Here is a 16,170-nt window from a genome sequence, read left to right on the forward strand (position 1 = left end):
CTGTGCGTTGTATTGGTAAGTAGAAGATACGTTGCGTGCGGCCACACAATGAGAGGAGGGACTTTGATTGATGACTTTACATTGAACGAATACATTACGATTTTTGCTTTCATTTCGTTCGGTACGAATCGAAAATGTTATGATATCTCGTCCGTAAATGTTGCCTATATCTAGATGACGCTGATCGTGAATTTTATGTGGATGATTTGATTTACCTTTGCTAGTTATTCAGCTTTTTTTATTTTTGGTGGTGTAATATTTTTTCAGCTGTTTGTATTATTACTGATCTTGGCTTTTAAAACATATCGTTCACAGTAATATTACTTTTGTCATTACACAATGTCATGTCTCTGTAAACAGCTTAGTTTTACACGTAGCTATGTTGCCACTTTTTTCAAATTGAAAATTCTTTTCAAAGCATTTTAAAAAGCCTTCTTATCTTTTCGGCAGTAGTGAATCTTGGCCCCTAAGTTTTTATTTGACAATAGTAACTGCATATTATTTAACAAGTCGTTTAAGGTATAATAAAATAACAACATTAAGTTTGAGTTTTATTTCACTGGTGTCATATTATTCACATTTTACTATTTTAGTTACAAAACAATGTTATAATTTAGTTTCAATGTACTAAAACCTAAGTCATTGCCTATTTTAAAATAAATTTCTAATCAATTTCCCTATAAGTTGTTCTTTTTACATTGGATTATCTTGTTACTGCTTTTGTTTTAAAGTTCAATTACAATAATTAATATTATTATAATATTTCAGTATTATACAAACTATTATTTGTTAATAAATAAACATCTATCTAATAATGTATGTTATACTTTATTTACAAGAGTATTTATAACTGAAACTTAAAAAATACAGTTTATAAAATTACAGTAGGTACAGCGGTATTTACATTTAGTAAAGAATCAACAGAATTATGATCTTAAAAGTAGGAGCATTTAAATACTTCTAAAAAGTTTGTTTACGAAATGGCCAAAAAAAGCGCTAAATAATAGGCACCTTAAAAAGCACATTATGATATATCAAATGGTAAGAACATTTTTTAAATAGTTATGATATCTGTATGTCCCATTATAAAAATATTTTAAGAAATAAACGAAATACAAGTACATTATTGATTATACATAAAAATACTGTATTACTGATTATAAATAAGTATAAACTGTCTGAAAAATGACATTTTCTATTAAATTCAGTAGTATATAAATGACATTTGTAAGCGGAGAGGAGGCTTTCATTGACGTGCGCGTTAGTACTTGGTACTCAATAAGTGGGTTAAATGAATACGATCAATGTCCACCGACCATACTTAAAACAATAGTTGTGAAATGTTACATACCATTCTTACACACTTGAGTATTAGATATGACACAATAAAATGGTTTGAATGTAAAATATTTAAAGACAATTATTCATGAAGTTGAAGACAATGACTCAAGCTTAAAGTACAAGTCCAACACTCAGATGGTAAATCTATACCTACCCTAAAATAATCACACTTTTGACATTGTAAAGTTTCCTCTTACCTATAAAACATCCAACTTATGACTGGTTACTATAACTTACACTGCTTAGCCTAGAACTTATTCAACACATTCATCACTTTAATAACGTCTATCGTCAAAGGAATGGTAAGAAACAAAAGTCCGTTAATCAAAATATATCTATACACTCTTTAGTTTAGGGATTATAAGGCGGTGAGACCGTAGTCGGATTTGATGACCGGGTTGTTGGCGGGGTTGAGGCCTGTGCCACAGGCGTTGCCGACCGGGGAGCCGTGAGCCGCGAGATTGGCGACCATCGCCGGGTCCATGCCGGCGTGCATGCTCATCATATGCAGGTGGTGCGGAGTCATCGGGTGACCAGCGTTCATCTGGCTGGGATGCGACATCGGGCTTATTGCTGAATCATGTGACATTTGCGCACAATGTAAGTCATTCATGATATTGTCCGTCACGTTCTCTATGCTGTCCGGCCTGCCGTTATTGTTGGACTTTTTCTTGTCGTTATTATTCGTATTCTTATTCGATCTACTCTTTGGTGTGGATTTTGTAGTCGTGGTGACTCCCGCCGGATTAGTTTTTCTCCTGACGTTTTTGGTGTTCGGTAATTTATTGTCCTTCTTCCACTTCATCCGTCTGTTTTGAAACCAGATTTTTATTTGTCGTTCCGACAAGACTAGAGTATGGGCTATTTCTATCCTTCTTCTTCTGGTTAGGTAACGATTGTAGTGGAACTCCTTCTCCAATTCTAATATCTGGTGCCTCGTGTACGCCGTCCTCTGTCGTTTCGGCTCCATTCCCGGTTGAAAATTGCCATTGGCTGTGAACAAAATTGAATTGTGAGTTTCATTGCAGTAAGCTTAACTAAGTGTCAATTACTGTAGTTATTGCGAATGATAATTTATTTTATTAATCGCTATGCAGTAATTTAAAATATTTCAAGCCGAGGTCATAGGAAATAAGTTTAAGTTCTAGTGACAGTTAAAAAACTCGGTAGTAATTAACTTAACGAAATAAAAAAATTATGTATGTATTTTTAACCGACTTCCAAAAAGGAGGACGTTATAAGTTCGTCTGTATATTATTTTTTTGTATGTTCAACCATAACTTCGCCGTTTGTGGAGTGTGGACCGATTTTCATAATTGTTTTGTTGTTGTAGGTATAAGGTTTCAATTTTCATACGAATTTGGTACCATGTTTACAAAAGTGGTGATCAGATTATGGGATCCATAACGAATCGAGGCAACTCCTTGAAATTTGCATGAAAACATAATATAGTGATTTCAATTTTTAGTAAAAAAAGTAAGATTTTGCACCAGATTATACCCTGGTTTCGAAGGTACCGAATAGGACTTTTGTATCCTTATAGATACAGGTTCGCGGATTTTGGTGTTGTTTAAAAAAACTGAAAGCATAAGCCAATATATCAATTTAATTAATCATCATCGTCACAACCATAATTATGCCATGCATCAGCACATTATGATAGATACATTTATTGGTACTTTTCATGATATTTTGCATCGAAGCAGATGTTTTTGATGATTATTGCGCTGTTTGTGGACCGATTTTCGAAATTATTGTGTTGTAGTTTAATGTATAGGATATAATCTTAATATAGTATAATGATTACGAACGTGGTGATCTGGTGATGGGATCTAAGAGCAATGGAGGGAAATCCTTAAAATTTATTAAAACACGGTGGTTTAGATGTTGTTTCAATTAACTCAAACATATATATTACAAATAAGTGAAATTTCATAGGAAGGTGTCTCTGGATCCAAAGACACTGAACAGAGATAAAAGTTTGGAAATTTCAGAATCGCTTAAATAACTGCAAGCAATTACCACAATTTCGCTTACGGTAGTATAATGTGAATAGTTAACATTCGTAGTTGTTTTCTACGCATAAAGCTGAGGTCTTCTAGATAACTAAAAAGAGTAAAATTATTATTTTTTAACAAAAAATTTAACTCAACTTCCAAGGTAAAAACAATATTACTAAAATTATCTAAAAAGTATGAAATAATTCTTAATCTTTATCAGTGCCTTTTTCATGATTTCAGTAAACCTCAACTAATTCTTTACTCAAAATTTCATTCTTTTGAAATCGGTACCGGCTAAGTCTAGTACTATGTCAAGTACATATTTCAGTTCTAGGCTGGTACCGACTTCAAAAGAATGAAAATCGAGTACAGAATTAGTTGAGGCTTAGTGAAATTATGAAAAAGGCACGGATAAAGAATAAGAATTATTTCATACTTTTTAGATCACTTTAAGAATATTGTTTTTACCTTGAAAGTCGGGTTCAATTTTTTGTTAAAAAATAATAATTTAATTTCCTATTGCTTATTGTCGAATCAGTCAAAGGGGCACTACAAAAGCATTATACCTTAATAATTGTACAACTTAACTGTAGAGTGTAGTATGCCTACACTCTACAATATGTAATTCTGCTTTTAATTTTTAACAGTAAGTCTACCTATTTATTTGAGATTCCACAAAGTACATAAAAACAAAATTCACAGTAAACAACACCATGATAGTATACCTAGAATAGTGTTGCGTGCTGAATAATTTATATGGAGGCTCTCAGGGCGGTAATTAATGTGCATATAATTACACGTGTACAACCGTGAGCTTCCTTTTTGCATTTGATTAATAGATGCTTAGCAAATTAGTTTATATAATAACTAGGGCTTCGCGCTCCATAATAAATATACTTTAAATTACACCCAATAGGTAAAAATGTTTTACATTCTGTGCTATTGGGATTGCACTCGAAAAATATACCTCAATGTTAAATAAACTTAATTTATATGCCAAAAGCGAGATAAAAATTAAAATTCTTAAAAAATTTGAAAAATTGAATAAATGAAAATAGAAAAATAGAAAACAAAAATTTAATAAAACGTGATAATGATAATAATTTAAATGTAAGTATATTCATAACAAATAGTTTTGGAACGTAAAACAAAATAATATTTATGAACCTAGAATTGATTACGTTTGAATTTTTGTCTTGTTTAATGAAATTTGCAAAGAAAATGCATGATATGGCATAGCATAAAAACTTAAGTTCTCTTTACTTAATATACCTACCTAAGTAAAAATTTCATCCGCAAAGTCCTAAATAATAAGTAATATAGAGCACACGTTTCATCAAAGTAAGTAAAGGTAAAATAACCGAGCGTACGTTGAATTTTGAATGTAATTCCTCAATTTCCTGGCTCGGAAATTGCCTTTGTGCTCGTATAAAGCGTTAATACAGCGCTAATACAACCTTGAACAGTTAAAGTTATCGCTTAATCAATCTTTTGTTGCTTTATTAGAGCGTGTCTGGTGCCAAGTTATTATACTCGATAATAATACAAAATGTAAAGAAAATGTCCTGGCAGATTTTTTATTAAGAAGGTAAAGTTTTGTTAGAAAGTTTTGGTATCATAATATCCAAGAAAAGTCGTTTCTTATTTTCAAACTGGAAAATATTTTAATTGTAGTTTGTATTTAATTTTCTTGAGTCAGCATTTTGAATTAAAATAATTTTCTATTTCCAAGTTGGTTCTAAACTAAGTAGCCACTGGTATCAAGTGACTGGTATCACTGGATGCAGCGGTGCTGGCATCAATGAGCACGAACGAAACAATTGAAATGAATTAAATAAATATGTATAATGTATATTATAAAATATCTTGTACAGACAACAAGATTTTTTTCGTCATTGTGTGATGAACATGAAGAATAGTTTAGCACAAGCTCTGATTTTTTTGCCGTGTGAAACTATTATAAAAATATGTTATTTTTTGATACTGTACAGAATGCAACGTAATTTTTAAACACAAGAAAGTATTTAGAATCTGGCCTTGACAAAATTGTGAATCATAATAAAATTAGCACAAAATATTTGTTGAACAGCTGATTGCTTCTGTAGGAGTCGCCCGATTAAGATGACATTTGGGAAGACGAAGCACTGAGATCTACCGATAAGTGAAATGGCAATCGTTCAGAAATATCGATGTCAGCCGCTAAGAAAGTTTTTAAGGTATCCTATACGATATATCGGTCACTCAAAAAAATGTCGGAGCCGATAACCGATACACGGTGCACAAACAACCAATATATTATGTATAACTGTGCCTTACTCTGCAGAGTGCTCAACGTACAGATAATAAATTTTATTCCAGGCTAAGACACTATCAATTATTATAAATGGAAGTCAAATGTTAACATTATACCTATTACAGAAATTCAATAAAAAGGTAATTTGTTCCTCTGCGAGGGATGATTGCCTACAAAATGTAGTGCGTGTCGGGCCACGGCCCACGCGCAATAAATGGGTTCCGTAGTACCGCTAGTTTCTGTTTTTTTTATTTAAAATGTTATACACTACTAATGAACACATACACTACACTACTAACAACATCATCTCAGTTCTATTTAAAGGAATTCTAATGAAAAGTTTCTTGATACTTCTCCGAATATTTTATTATACTGTCGTCATCAGTAATATGTGCATTCATGCCAAATTACAGCTTTGTAGGTCCTATAGTCTCTGAGCAAAACCGCGGACAGACAGACGGACAGACCGAAACTATAAGGACTACTGGAAAACTAAAAGGAATACTGTTGACTACTGAACAATAAAAAGAAGACTACGAAATACTGTAAGATTTTCGAGGAGAGGCATTTCCAAAATCACGTAGAGGTTGGAATGTGCGGTCAGTAAATGGGTACAGAGTATTCAAACTTGGAGCTTTTGACCGTTGAGGAATTTTGTGAAATCTTTCTTCTAATGTTTACCCGACAATACTGTTAAATTAATAATTTACAGTACAGCTTCACTTAACGCGTACGATATCATATACGACATAAAAGCTCAGGCCTCAGACTAAAATTTTATGAGATTCACGAAAAACAAACGCACAAATTATTATTTGTAATAATTATTGTTTCAAATATAATAATCATTTCAATTCCATCACAATCAATATTCTTCTCTAATAAAATTATAAGTAACTGATTGTTAATTAATATGAGTATGCAAAACATCCGTTACCGAGCTACACTCAATCATTAGCCGTATCATCAGGACGATGACAATCTAAACGTCGGGCTACCTGCGGGCGTGTGGTCCGATCTCATCTCGCCTATCGCGCGGTGGTCCCTCATTACGACACTTACCATCTTTGTACCACTATTATGGAGTGAAAAATGTTGGCCCAATGACAGGTGTCGATAAGAAAAAGCATCCTTTCAATTTTGTCCCGCGATTATCATATCTACAACTCGAAAGACCTGTTGCAATATTCAATTATGATCTTAAAATATCGTGAGGAGGATGAACCAATGTTTTAAACTTGTTGTTACGAAGGAATCGTCAAAAATATTATTTTTTCCAGTTTAAGTGCATTGCAAATTATTCTTTGATCTATATCGAGCTTTGAACGGTAAGAAGTCGGGCATTCTGTTAAAAGATGAATCATTATCTCTACCAGTTACCACAATTATTTACAGTATAGAAACAAGTAAACTTACTGTCACACTCGCATTTGATGAAATCATAAGTACATGTAACAATGCGCAGAATCAATAATATTATGATGTGTTACTTCATTTTAAATAGCGTACTAAACTAAAAAAAGAATAGAAAAACACCTAAAATAAATAAAAAAAAAGCAAACGTCGACTCTACATATTATAAGTAATAACTTGTACATATGTTAACATAGCCTAAATAGGTAGCTAAATTGTAAATAAAATTGTTTAATCTGACATATTAAATAACCTAGCTTTATTATATTCTTCCCTACGGTCTACAGAAACAATTGGAATATTATTTTTAAAGATAAAATGATTGTAGCAAGTAGATATGTTATAATGAATTACGTTTGTTCAAACAGCAAACAAACGATACATTATCGAGACCTGTTTTTGTATTGACCTTTAGGTCGAGGAAAAATAAATGTAGTAGGTAGCTATATGCATAATGTATGTTCGACTTCTGATGTCTGTCAACGATGTATGATAATATATTATTGTGATATGCATGAGTTTCGTTCGCTCTCAACATCTCACTTCTTCACCAATATTTAGGTAACATGTAGCTTGTTAACAAAACATTTTACTGTAAAACAAATCATAATAAATTAAAAATACGAAAAACTATTATAGTTACAAATTATAAACGTAAAACCAGAGAAAATATGGAAGATCATACCCGACAAAAACTTAATTTGTTGCTTCTAAGAAAATGTCGTTGAAAAAGGATTATCTATTTTAATAATTCATACATTTTTTTTAAGAAACCTCTTTATTTACATTGAATACATGCAATGATTACTATGATTATTAATTATAATGAAGCACATGTCTTGAGTATTTTATTATTTTTACTAACTACTAATACTATTTTATTTTGAATTTTGAAACGACATTATTAAACAATAATATAATTGATAACATCATGTTTGTATAGTAGTGATTGTCAATGGCCGTTACATAATGTTTTACTGGTATTATGAAATGTTCTAACGTAAGGGCTCTACTTAATATTCAGTATCTCTTTCTACATATAAAGATAGAACATAATATTATCTACGTATACAAAAAAGAAAAAAAATCAGCTTTAAAAATTTTTTGACTAACATATCTAGGTAATGTTACCACAGGCATTCAAAAAATTAGTATACCACTTACCAGCTACCTACTTGAAAAGAAACAATACAACTTAGGATACAAAAGAATCGAATTAATAACGTATAAGTCGCCAAAAAAATCAATAGTCAAGTAGATAATCTTGGCGGCGGCTTCGAAGCCGCAACCTCTATTTAAAAGCGATAAAAATAAATGAGGCTCATTACGACCCATGCGTCCCATTGTGATGCAACAAAGTACAACAGGATTTTAACGACATCACATTAGTAAAATGTCAAAACACATCAAAAGACACTCAAAAGATCTTGAGCCTGAGGATCAAAAGATATTGATTGGTGCAATTTGTTTGAGTGTGACGCCGCAAACGTTTTGGCTCTTTAAAATGCATTTTGCACTTATGTCTGTTTGTACAATGGAGCGCCCACGACTATTAATGTGATCTCATTAGTTATCTTAATCTTTATTTTGTGTGGTTTTGTGTTATTTATGTAAAACGAATTTGTTCTCGTTTGTAAGCGATTCAAGTTTTTGACGGCATGGATCTTACAAGCTTCACGTATCAAACATTTTTTTGCAATAAGTCGCCCTTTACTGAAAGAATTGATATAAGAATACTTCACAGTTTACACCAATTTGTTTAAATTCTCTGCATAGATATTAATTATGATAATCATAAAACTATTCATGGCATTCTTTTTAGATTTTTTACGATTATTCCTTTCGTCTTATCTATTTTACTCACAATGATAAATATGGTATAAGTACCTAATATGTAGCGCAATGGTTAAGTTTAGTTTTAAATAAACATTTATCTGAATAAGTATTAGACTTCAAAAATCTATGTGTATAATTATTGTTATTTTGATTATTTTGTTAGACACACATATTTTCTTCTCTCTTGGTCTCTTCTCTCAGGTCTTGACTCTTATACATGTATACCTACACGACCCATACAAGATCCAGGGGTAATTTTATTTTGCAAAAAAATATATTTTAATAACGTAAAGAGGACTTTTTAAATGTTATTTCTCAAGGTAGTAGTTCAATACATTGGCTCAAATTAGACCACATTTAAGGCTATACACATTTTTCTCGAGATTTCCTCATGTTATTTTTTATTCACTGTAACTTATAGTCCGGGTTCCCTAGGATCTTTTTTTTTGTTACTATCAAGCTAATTTTTTGTGAGTAGCTTCATTTTGATAAGACGAACAATAATTTACGCTGCGAAAAATCTCGAATGTGGTAGGTAACAGAGATAGAATGGATTTAATATTTCCATTTGATGGTCCTAAAATATGGATTGTCCTATTTGTAGGACAATGATATTATGTACTCTTGACACTCTTGAACGAGGAGTTGTTGATTACATAACCCTAAAACAGAACCTTAACCGCAGACTTTTAGTATAATATTGATTAATAGTTATATAATTTAAGAGTAACATTGTCCTAATAAAAATATATCAATCCATATTTTAGGAATGTCAAATCGAAATATATTCTTTCTATCTCTGTTAACTACCACTTTCGAGAATTTTCGCAGAGGAAATTGTTGTTCGTCTTATCGAAATGAAGCTAGTCACGAAAAATTTGCTTGATAGTAGTCAAAAAAATTGCTCTACCTGTACTATATTAGGCAGTTATACTCAAAACGTTAGTACTGGAATCTATTTATATAAAACTCAAAGGTGACTGACTGACATGGTGATCTATCAACGCACAGCCCAAACCACTGGACCGATCGGGCTGAAATTTGACATGCAGGTAGATGATATGACGTAGGCATCCGCTAGGAAAGGATTTTAATCAATTCTACCTCCAAGGGGTTAAAATAGGGGATGAAAGTTTGTATATAATAATACTTCTTAACACGAGCGAAGCCGCGGGCAAAAGCTCGTTTATTTATAAAAATAAAACAGATAAATGCTAAAGCACTGACGAAATATTGTTAGGAAGAAGAGGAAATAAAATCTATGCGCTATTTTCATCAAACTTATGTCTTTAGAAAATACGAAACAAAAGTTTAACCTGCAATTATTGTATAATCCTCACAACGTCCAAAGCACACTGCATTGCACATTGTGAGGATTATACAATATCTATTAGTTTCTGTACTTATGAGGATCAAGATTAGTACAGAAACTTATAGATATTTTTACTGTCTTACAGACAAGACAGAGAAAAATACTTAAATCAACAAAATCCACTAACAAAATGTGGTCCAAAGGCTCATAAATAAACTAATCTACATTTTGAGCCAGTCTTTTAGATCGATGATGATGATGATCAAATAGCAGACGATAATCTCTAAGCACTAACATCAAAACAGTTTTATTGTACTCATAGATGTAGATCACAAATTGTACGTTTAATAGCTTGCACAGAAACGTATGTATTATAATATTGGTTTAAATGTATTAACTGAACCATATTATGTATTATTATTATAAATCCGTAATTGTGTTTTTCAGTCTGTCTGTCTGACTGTGAATAGCTAAGCGGTGAACCTATACTTAGATGAAATTTTGCATGGACATAAAGAATGTGAATCCATTTTCCATTTTTGGGACTAGAGCGAAAATTTAATCTTCTTTTGTGATAACACTTTTGAGAAACGAAATTGCGGACAATCCAAACTAGTATTACAATATACTACAACAACAGACTTATTAAGTACGTCATTATTTATCTGGAATATGTCCCCAATAACTTAATACTATATCTTGAAAAAAAAAACAGACAACAACTAGTCTATTGTAATAACTAATAAAATAAGTATTAAGTGATAATTATTTTAAGTAATAATAATTATTTATAATTGAAGTATTTAATAGGTGTCTTTCATTGCTTCTTATAAATATCGAACAATTTTGATAATAATTTAATAAAGGTAACGATGATAAAATTATTTTTACATCAAATAGTTAAGTTTCGATAATATTCTGAACATTACATGAGTTAATATCAACAGGCATAATTATAGCCATATTATTAACTATGAATAGTTAGGACAATATAGGTAATTGTTAATTTATGTTATTATCGATTTTGTTTAATTTCAATCACACAGAACAATGCCTTCTCTACCGATACCTGTAGCTGTTTGTTTTTTTTTTTTTGAGTTATCATTATTTAGACACCTTAGAGCCATACCAATCATTTCCAGAGAGAAATTGCGAAATTAGCGGGCGTTTCCTTGTCTACATTTTGAAATATAATAACCGGCCAAGTGCGAGTTGGACTCGCCCATGAAGGGTTCCGCAGCAGCAATAAGGTTTATTTTTATGAAGTTAAAAAGTTTTTGATTTATTTTTATATCTCAGTTGATTTGATGAAAGTTAATTTAAAGTTTACCATTTAAGACGTATAAAAAAAACTACTAGCTAGATCTCGTTCAAACCAATTTTCGTTGGTAGTTATTATAGTAATGAACATCTTTAGAATTTAGGGGGGGGGGACACATTTTACCACTTTGGAAGAGTCTCTCTCGCAAACTATTCAGGTTAGAAAAAAATTATATAAGAAACTTCAATATGCCTTTTAAAGACCTATCCATAGATACTCCACATGCATAGGTTAGATGAAAAAAAAAATTTTTGTTGGTTTAAGGTTTACCATTTATGACGTATAAAAAAACTACTTGCTAGATTTCGTTCAAACCAATTTTCGTTGGTAGTTTTTATAGTAATGCACATCATATATTTTTTTTACATTTATCATGTCCCTACTTTAGAAGTTAGAAGGGGAGACACACATTTTACCACTTTGGAAGAGTCTCTCTCGCAAACTATTCAGGTTAGAAAAAAATGATGTAAGAAACCTCAATATGATTTTTGAAGACCTATCTATAGATACCCCATACGCATAGGTTAGATGAAAAAAAATGTTTTTGTTTCAGTTGTACCTATGGGGACCCCTAAAATTTTTTATAATTTTTCCATTTTTGTATCAAAATCTTAATGCGGTTTATAGACTACATCTACTTACCAAGTTTCAATAGTATAGCTCTTATAGTTTCGGAGAAAAGTTGCTGTGACATACGGACGGACAGACAGACAGACAGACAGACAGACAGACAGACAGACAGACATGACGAATCTATAAGGGTTCCGTTTTTCGCCATTTGGCTACGGAACCCTAAAAAGTGATGGACCTCAAAAAATCTTTGTCACCGTAGCGAGTTGAAAGTTTAATGTAGTAAAAATCGTCTTTCGTCTGCTTGAACAGAAGAAGAAACTAGGCCGTCCTTCGAAAAACCAAAGTTAACCCAGAAAATGCATGCTAAGCGATTGGCGTTTGCTAAAATGTAATAACACTGGACTGAGGAACGCTGAAAGGAGGAAAACAAGTTATTTTAATTGCATATTTGCATTTTATTATGAAGTTAAAGGTCTGACCTTAATATGACTCAATAGGTTTAGATCCTCCAGGATAAGTCCCAGTTAGTCCACCGCAGACAACTTGAAAATTTTGATAGCTGTGTTGTTTAACGAGTGAAACTAAACCTTCGTCGGTTACGACATGGGACAAGATTAATACTTCAAAGGGTCGACTACATTTGGTTGAAGGGACTAATACCTGCGACTTTTACAAACCCATCTCCATCAATATGCTGTTGCGCACTGACGACGTGACTATCAATAATTATTGGGAATGGAAAAGTACCTTGTGAACTGCCTTCATTTTTTAATTATCTTTATCACCCTGTTAATTATTTTTCATGATGTTATCCTTATGTATTTTGTTTTTTCATTGATTACTAATCACAGTTTGTAGGGTTATACTTACACATTTGTCTAGTAAGCTTAGGTCAAACCTAAGCTTACTGTGCGGTTTTACATGTTGATAATAATCGATATAATACAGTAAAAGACTTGTTTCACGCATGTGGAATATAGTAATGATGAAAATAATCAATGTTATTAATTAGAAATAAATCGTAAAAATACTTACAAGCTCCAGCTACGTGGATTTTCTTCATCCATGGATAAATAACCCTGTCCGTATTATCCGAACATATCGAAGAGTCATCATCATCGACCGGCGGACTGTCTAAGAGCAGTCGCTCGTCGTCCAGTTCTGAAACCGGTGAACCTTCTCGGCCTAGAGCCTGGAGTTTTCTTCCAGCAGGAGCTGCCTCTTCTATATGCCTTTCTAGCCGCAGTCCCAGCTCCGCCAGCCCTGGGGTGGCTTCGTGCGATGGGATATACCCGTGATCTGCATCAGACGGATGGGACGGCTCAGGTGGTCGTGGCGGGGGCGCCACCGGGGGATGCTGCGGTATCGGATGGTAGTATCCCCCGTAACCGTAGCCGGTGCCGATTTGGACGGGGTACTGATGCTGGTAGCCATACTGGAGCTGATGCTGGTAGTATTCTCCGGGCGGTATGTAGTCCGCCTGGCTGTACTCCTCGGGGGGTGGGAATTTGGGGTCCGGCTGAGGCTGGTATCCGCCGTTCATGAGGAAGGAGCTCATTGTGGGCGTGGTCGAGTCGGCGCATCACCAGCTTCCAATACGCCTGCTAATATGGCGGCCATTCACTCACGCATCACACTCATGATCTCCTATAATCCCCTGTAAATAAGTAAGGCATAATACAGTCTACCTAGTTTATGCCAATTTGATTTAAATTTCTTAAAGCCACAAGTGTATGATATTGCTAATGTTTAAACGTTACCAAGTCGTCTCACAATTAATTTAATAAATTTGTATAAATAATTTCTGTATACCTAGCTACGGTCTTTAAAATAGGAAATATCTGCTTCATTTAATCAGTCAATAAGATAGTTATCTTATGACTGATTAAATGAAGCAGATTCGATAGCCTTTGTTCTTAATTCTTGATTTAGTTGCCATTATTTTTTTAAGTTACTTACATCAATCATACCAATCATAAAAGCTTCTAATACTGCTGGTTTAAGTTACAATTTTAATGAGATGTCACAAAATATATTTACCATATTTCATATTATATCTGTAATATTTCCACAGTATTCACTTTTCTAACATGAACGTGTTTCCATAAAAATCCACTGAATAATCTCACTGCTTTTCATAACAATTTTACACACAGTTTGTTCTTCAAGTCAGGAATTACCTTAAAATATTGCAAAGTCATGTATTCTATCACTTATTGTTAATAAACAATTGTAAATTCGCGCACTCCCGTTACATTTTGAGACAATATACACTGCCCAACACGCCAGCGCACTCTGTCACTTTAAGGACTCCTATACATGTTCATAAATTTTTACATACCACCTTCCATTTTTAAGGCGGAGCTGTTCTTCTACTCTCATACATTGGAATAAGAGCTGCAAATATAACTCTGTTATCATGTTATAGAACTCAAAATCGCTTAACGGCGACCAACAGAGCCACAAACAGTAGCAATAATTCTCCCCCTTCCACTCACAAACAATTCCAATCGTGCGAATGAAATGGAGCATCCTCTCGCATGTTGTGGGAGCGTACTGTGACTATAGCCATTTCATTTTAGCTTGCGGCAATTTGATAAGTGGGAAAGAGATGAAACACTACTTGTTTCGTCGAGGGGTTTCACTGTTTAATAATACTACAAAATGAACATGGTCTCTATTTGCGAGACACGCTGTTTTAAATATTTAATCTGTGACTTCCTCTATATTTTATTAAAATTGTTTCTATTTAAATTATAGTTGTTAAGGTACATTTCTTCAACCGAGTAATTTTACACGTGGCTGTTGTTAATTGGATATAACACTTTGTTAACAATGAGTACAGTTATAAAAATATTACACTTTACGAAAATAGTGGTAAGATATAGTGTATTGCAGATTCTGATGGGTAAAAACTAAAAAGCAGTGCAATTTTTATAAATTGTTAAATTTGTCAATAGCCTTAAAAGATAAAATAATATAATATATGACTTGTAAAGATATGAAAAGCTCTTGCAAATTGCAATATTATTATGTCCTACAATCATTATAAGCAAATGATAAGCAAAATAACTTGCGGCACTTTAACGTGTATAATAATATGACAAAATAATGCAAGATATATTATTGATTAAATATAATAAAATTGTATAGATAACTAAAACAAGAATTTAAAACAAATCCAAGGATTTTTATGTAATTTAAATCCAAAACTAAAAAGGATCAATCCTAAAGAATTAATGATGAATGACTAATATAATTCATGGAATAGTTAGAAAATATTATGTGAAGTATTGTAAATAATTCCAAAAATCGTTTGTTTCCTCCAGTCAGATGATTTAATTTCCCCAATGCAATGCAATTCTGTTTGTAAAACACTGTAATTTCTGCTGAGTCAGAAAAAACAAACACTACTGCACTAAATCCGAACAAAAACAAAACAGATCCGAGTCACGCTCACGGCGTATCATGAGGCTTAAGCCGCTAATACGGACACCCGGCAAGGGAGCCGAAATAAACAAAATGTCCGGTGATTTCATTGAATTAGATGATCACAATATCATCGAATGTGCTGAGTCAAGGCCGGAGCTTGAACACCCGCTCAATACAGGTTTGATCAATAGCGAAATACTATAGCCGCTCATGTTCGTTACGATGTCCGACTACTTGATGAGGGATTTTTATTTAACAACATGATCATTAGAAAGCAGTTCAATCGTTGGAAAAAGTCTAACCAGTAGTGAAATAAATACTTACTTTATTAGTCTTTCTAAGTTATAATTTATCAATATCATTAATAACAACAGTAATAAATATTTTAATGTTTTATGAGCTCTCCGATTTAAATGTAAAGAAAACAAATTATATTTTGTTTAGTTTCAAACACAATATTTTGTAAATGCTTTTATCCACCACTATACCTACTTTTTGTGGGATATTTTAATGTACGCTCCTATTTTAAGAAATTCAGTGTTAGTAATGTTATTTACTAAGATGCCAACAATATTGTGTGTCATTCTTCGCTAAGTTTGTTATTGTATAATTTTTGTTCACTTCACCTCTATTATATCGTCAGCTTCCA

The 16,170-nt window shown here is 32.6% G+C and overlaps 1 protein-coding gene across 1 annotated transcript; it reads right to left on the reverse strand.

Moving 5' to 3' along the window:
- Positions 1–1,234: 1,234 nt before the first annotated feature.
- On the reverse strand, positions 1,235–13,725 carry LOC121725564 (homeobox protein Hox-B4-like). The gene is made up of 2 exons (XM_042112577.1): positions 13,125–13,725; positions 1,235–2,334 (listed from the first exon to the last, which is right to left on the reverse strand). Exons 1-2 carry the CDS (start codon positions 13,645–13,647, stop codon positions 1,700–1,702), a joined length of 1,158 nt encoding a protein of 385 aa, XP_041968511.1. The 5' UTR covers positions 13,648–13,725; the 3' UTR covers positions 1,235–1,699.
- Positions 13,726–16,170: the final 2,445 nt, after the last annotated feature.

Source organism: Aricia agestis, chromosome 3 (genome assembly GCF_905147365.1).
Source record: "Aricia agestis chromosome 3, ilAriAges1.1, whole genome shotgun sequence".
Classification (NCBI taxonomy): domain Eukaryota; kingdom Metazoa; phylum Arthropoda; class Insecta; order Lepidoptera; family Lycaenidae; genus Aricia; species Aricia agestis.

Bases quoted from the DNA above. Each gene is read 5' to 3' on its own strand.
- LOC121725564 (XM_042112577.1), bottom strand. From the start codon at position 13,647: ATGAGCTCCTTCCTCATGAACGGCGGATACCAGCCTCAGCCGGACCCC. The intron at 2,335-13,124 runs GTAAGTATTTTT...TTTTGTTCACAG, and splicing joins AATCCACGTAGCTGGAGCTT to CCAATGGCAATTTTCAACCG.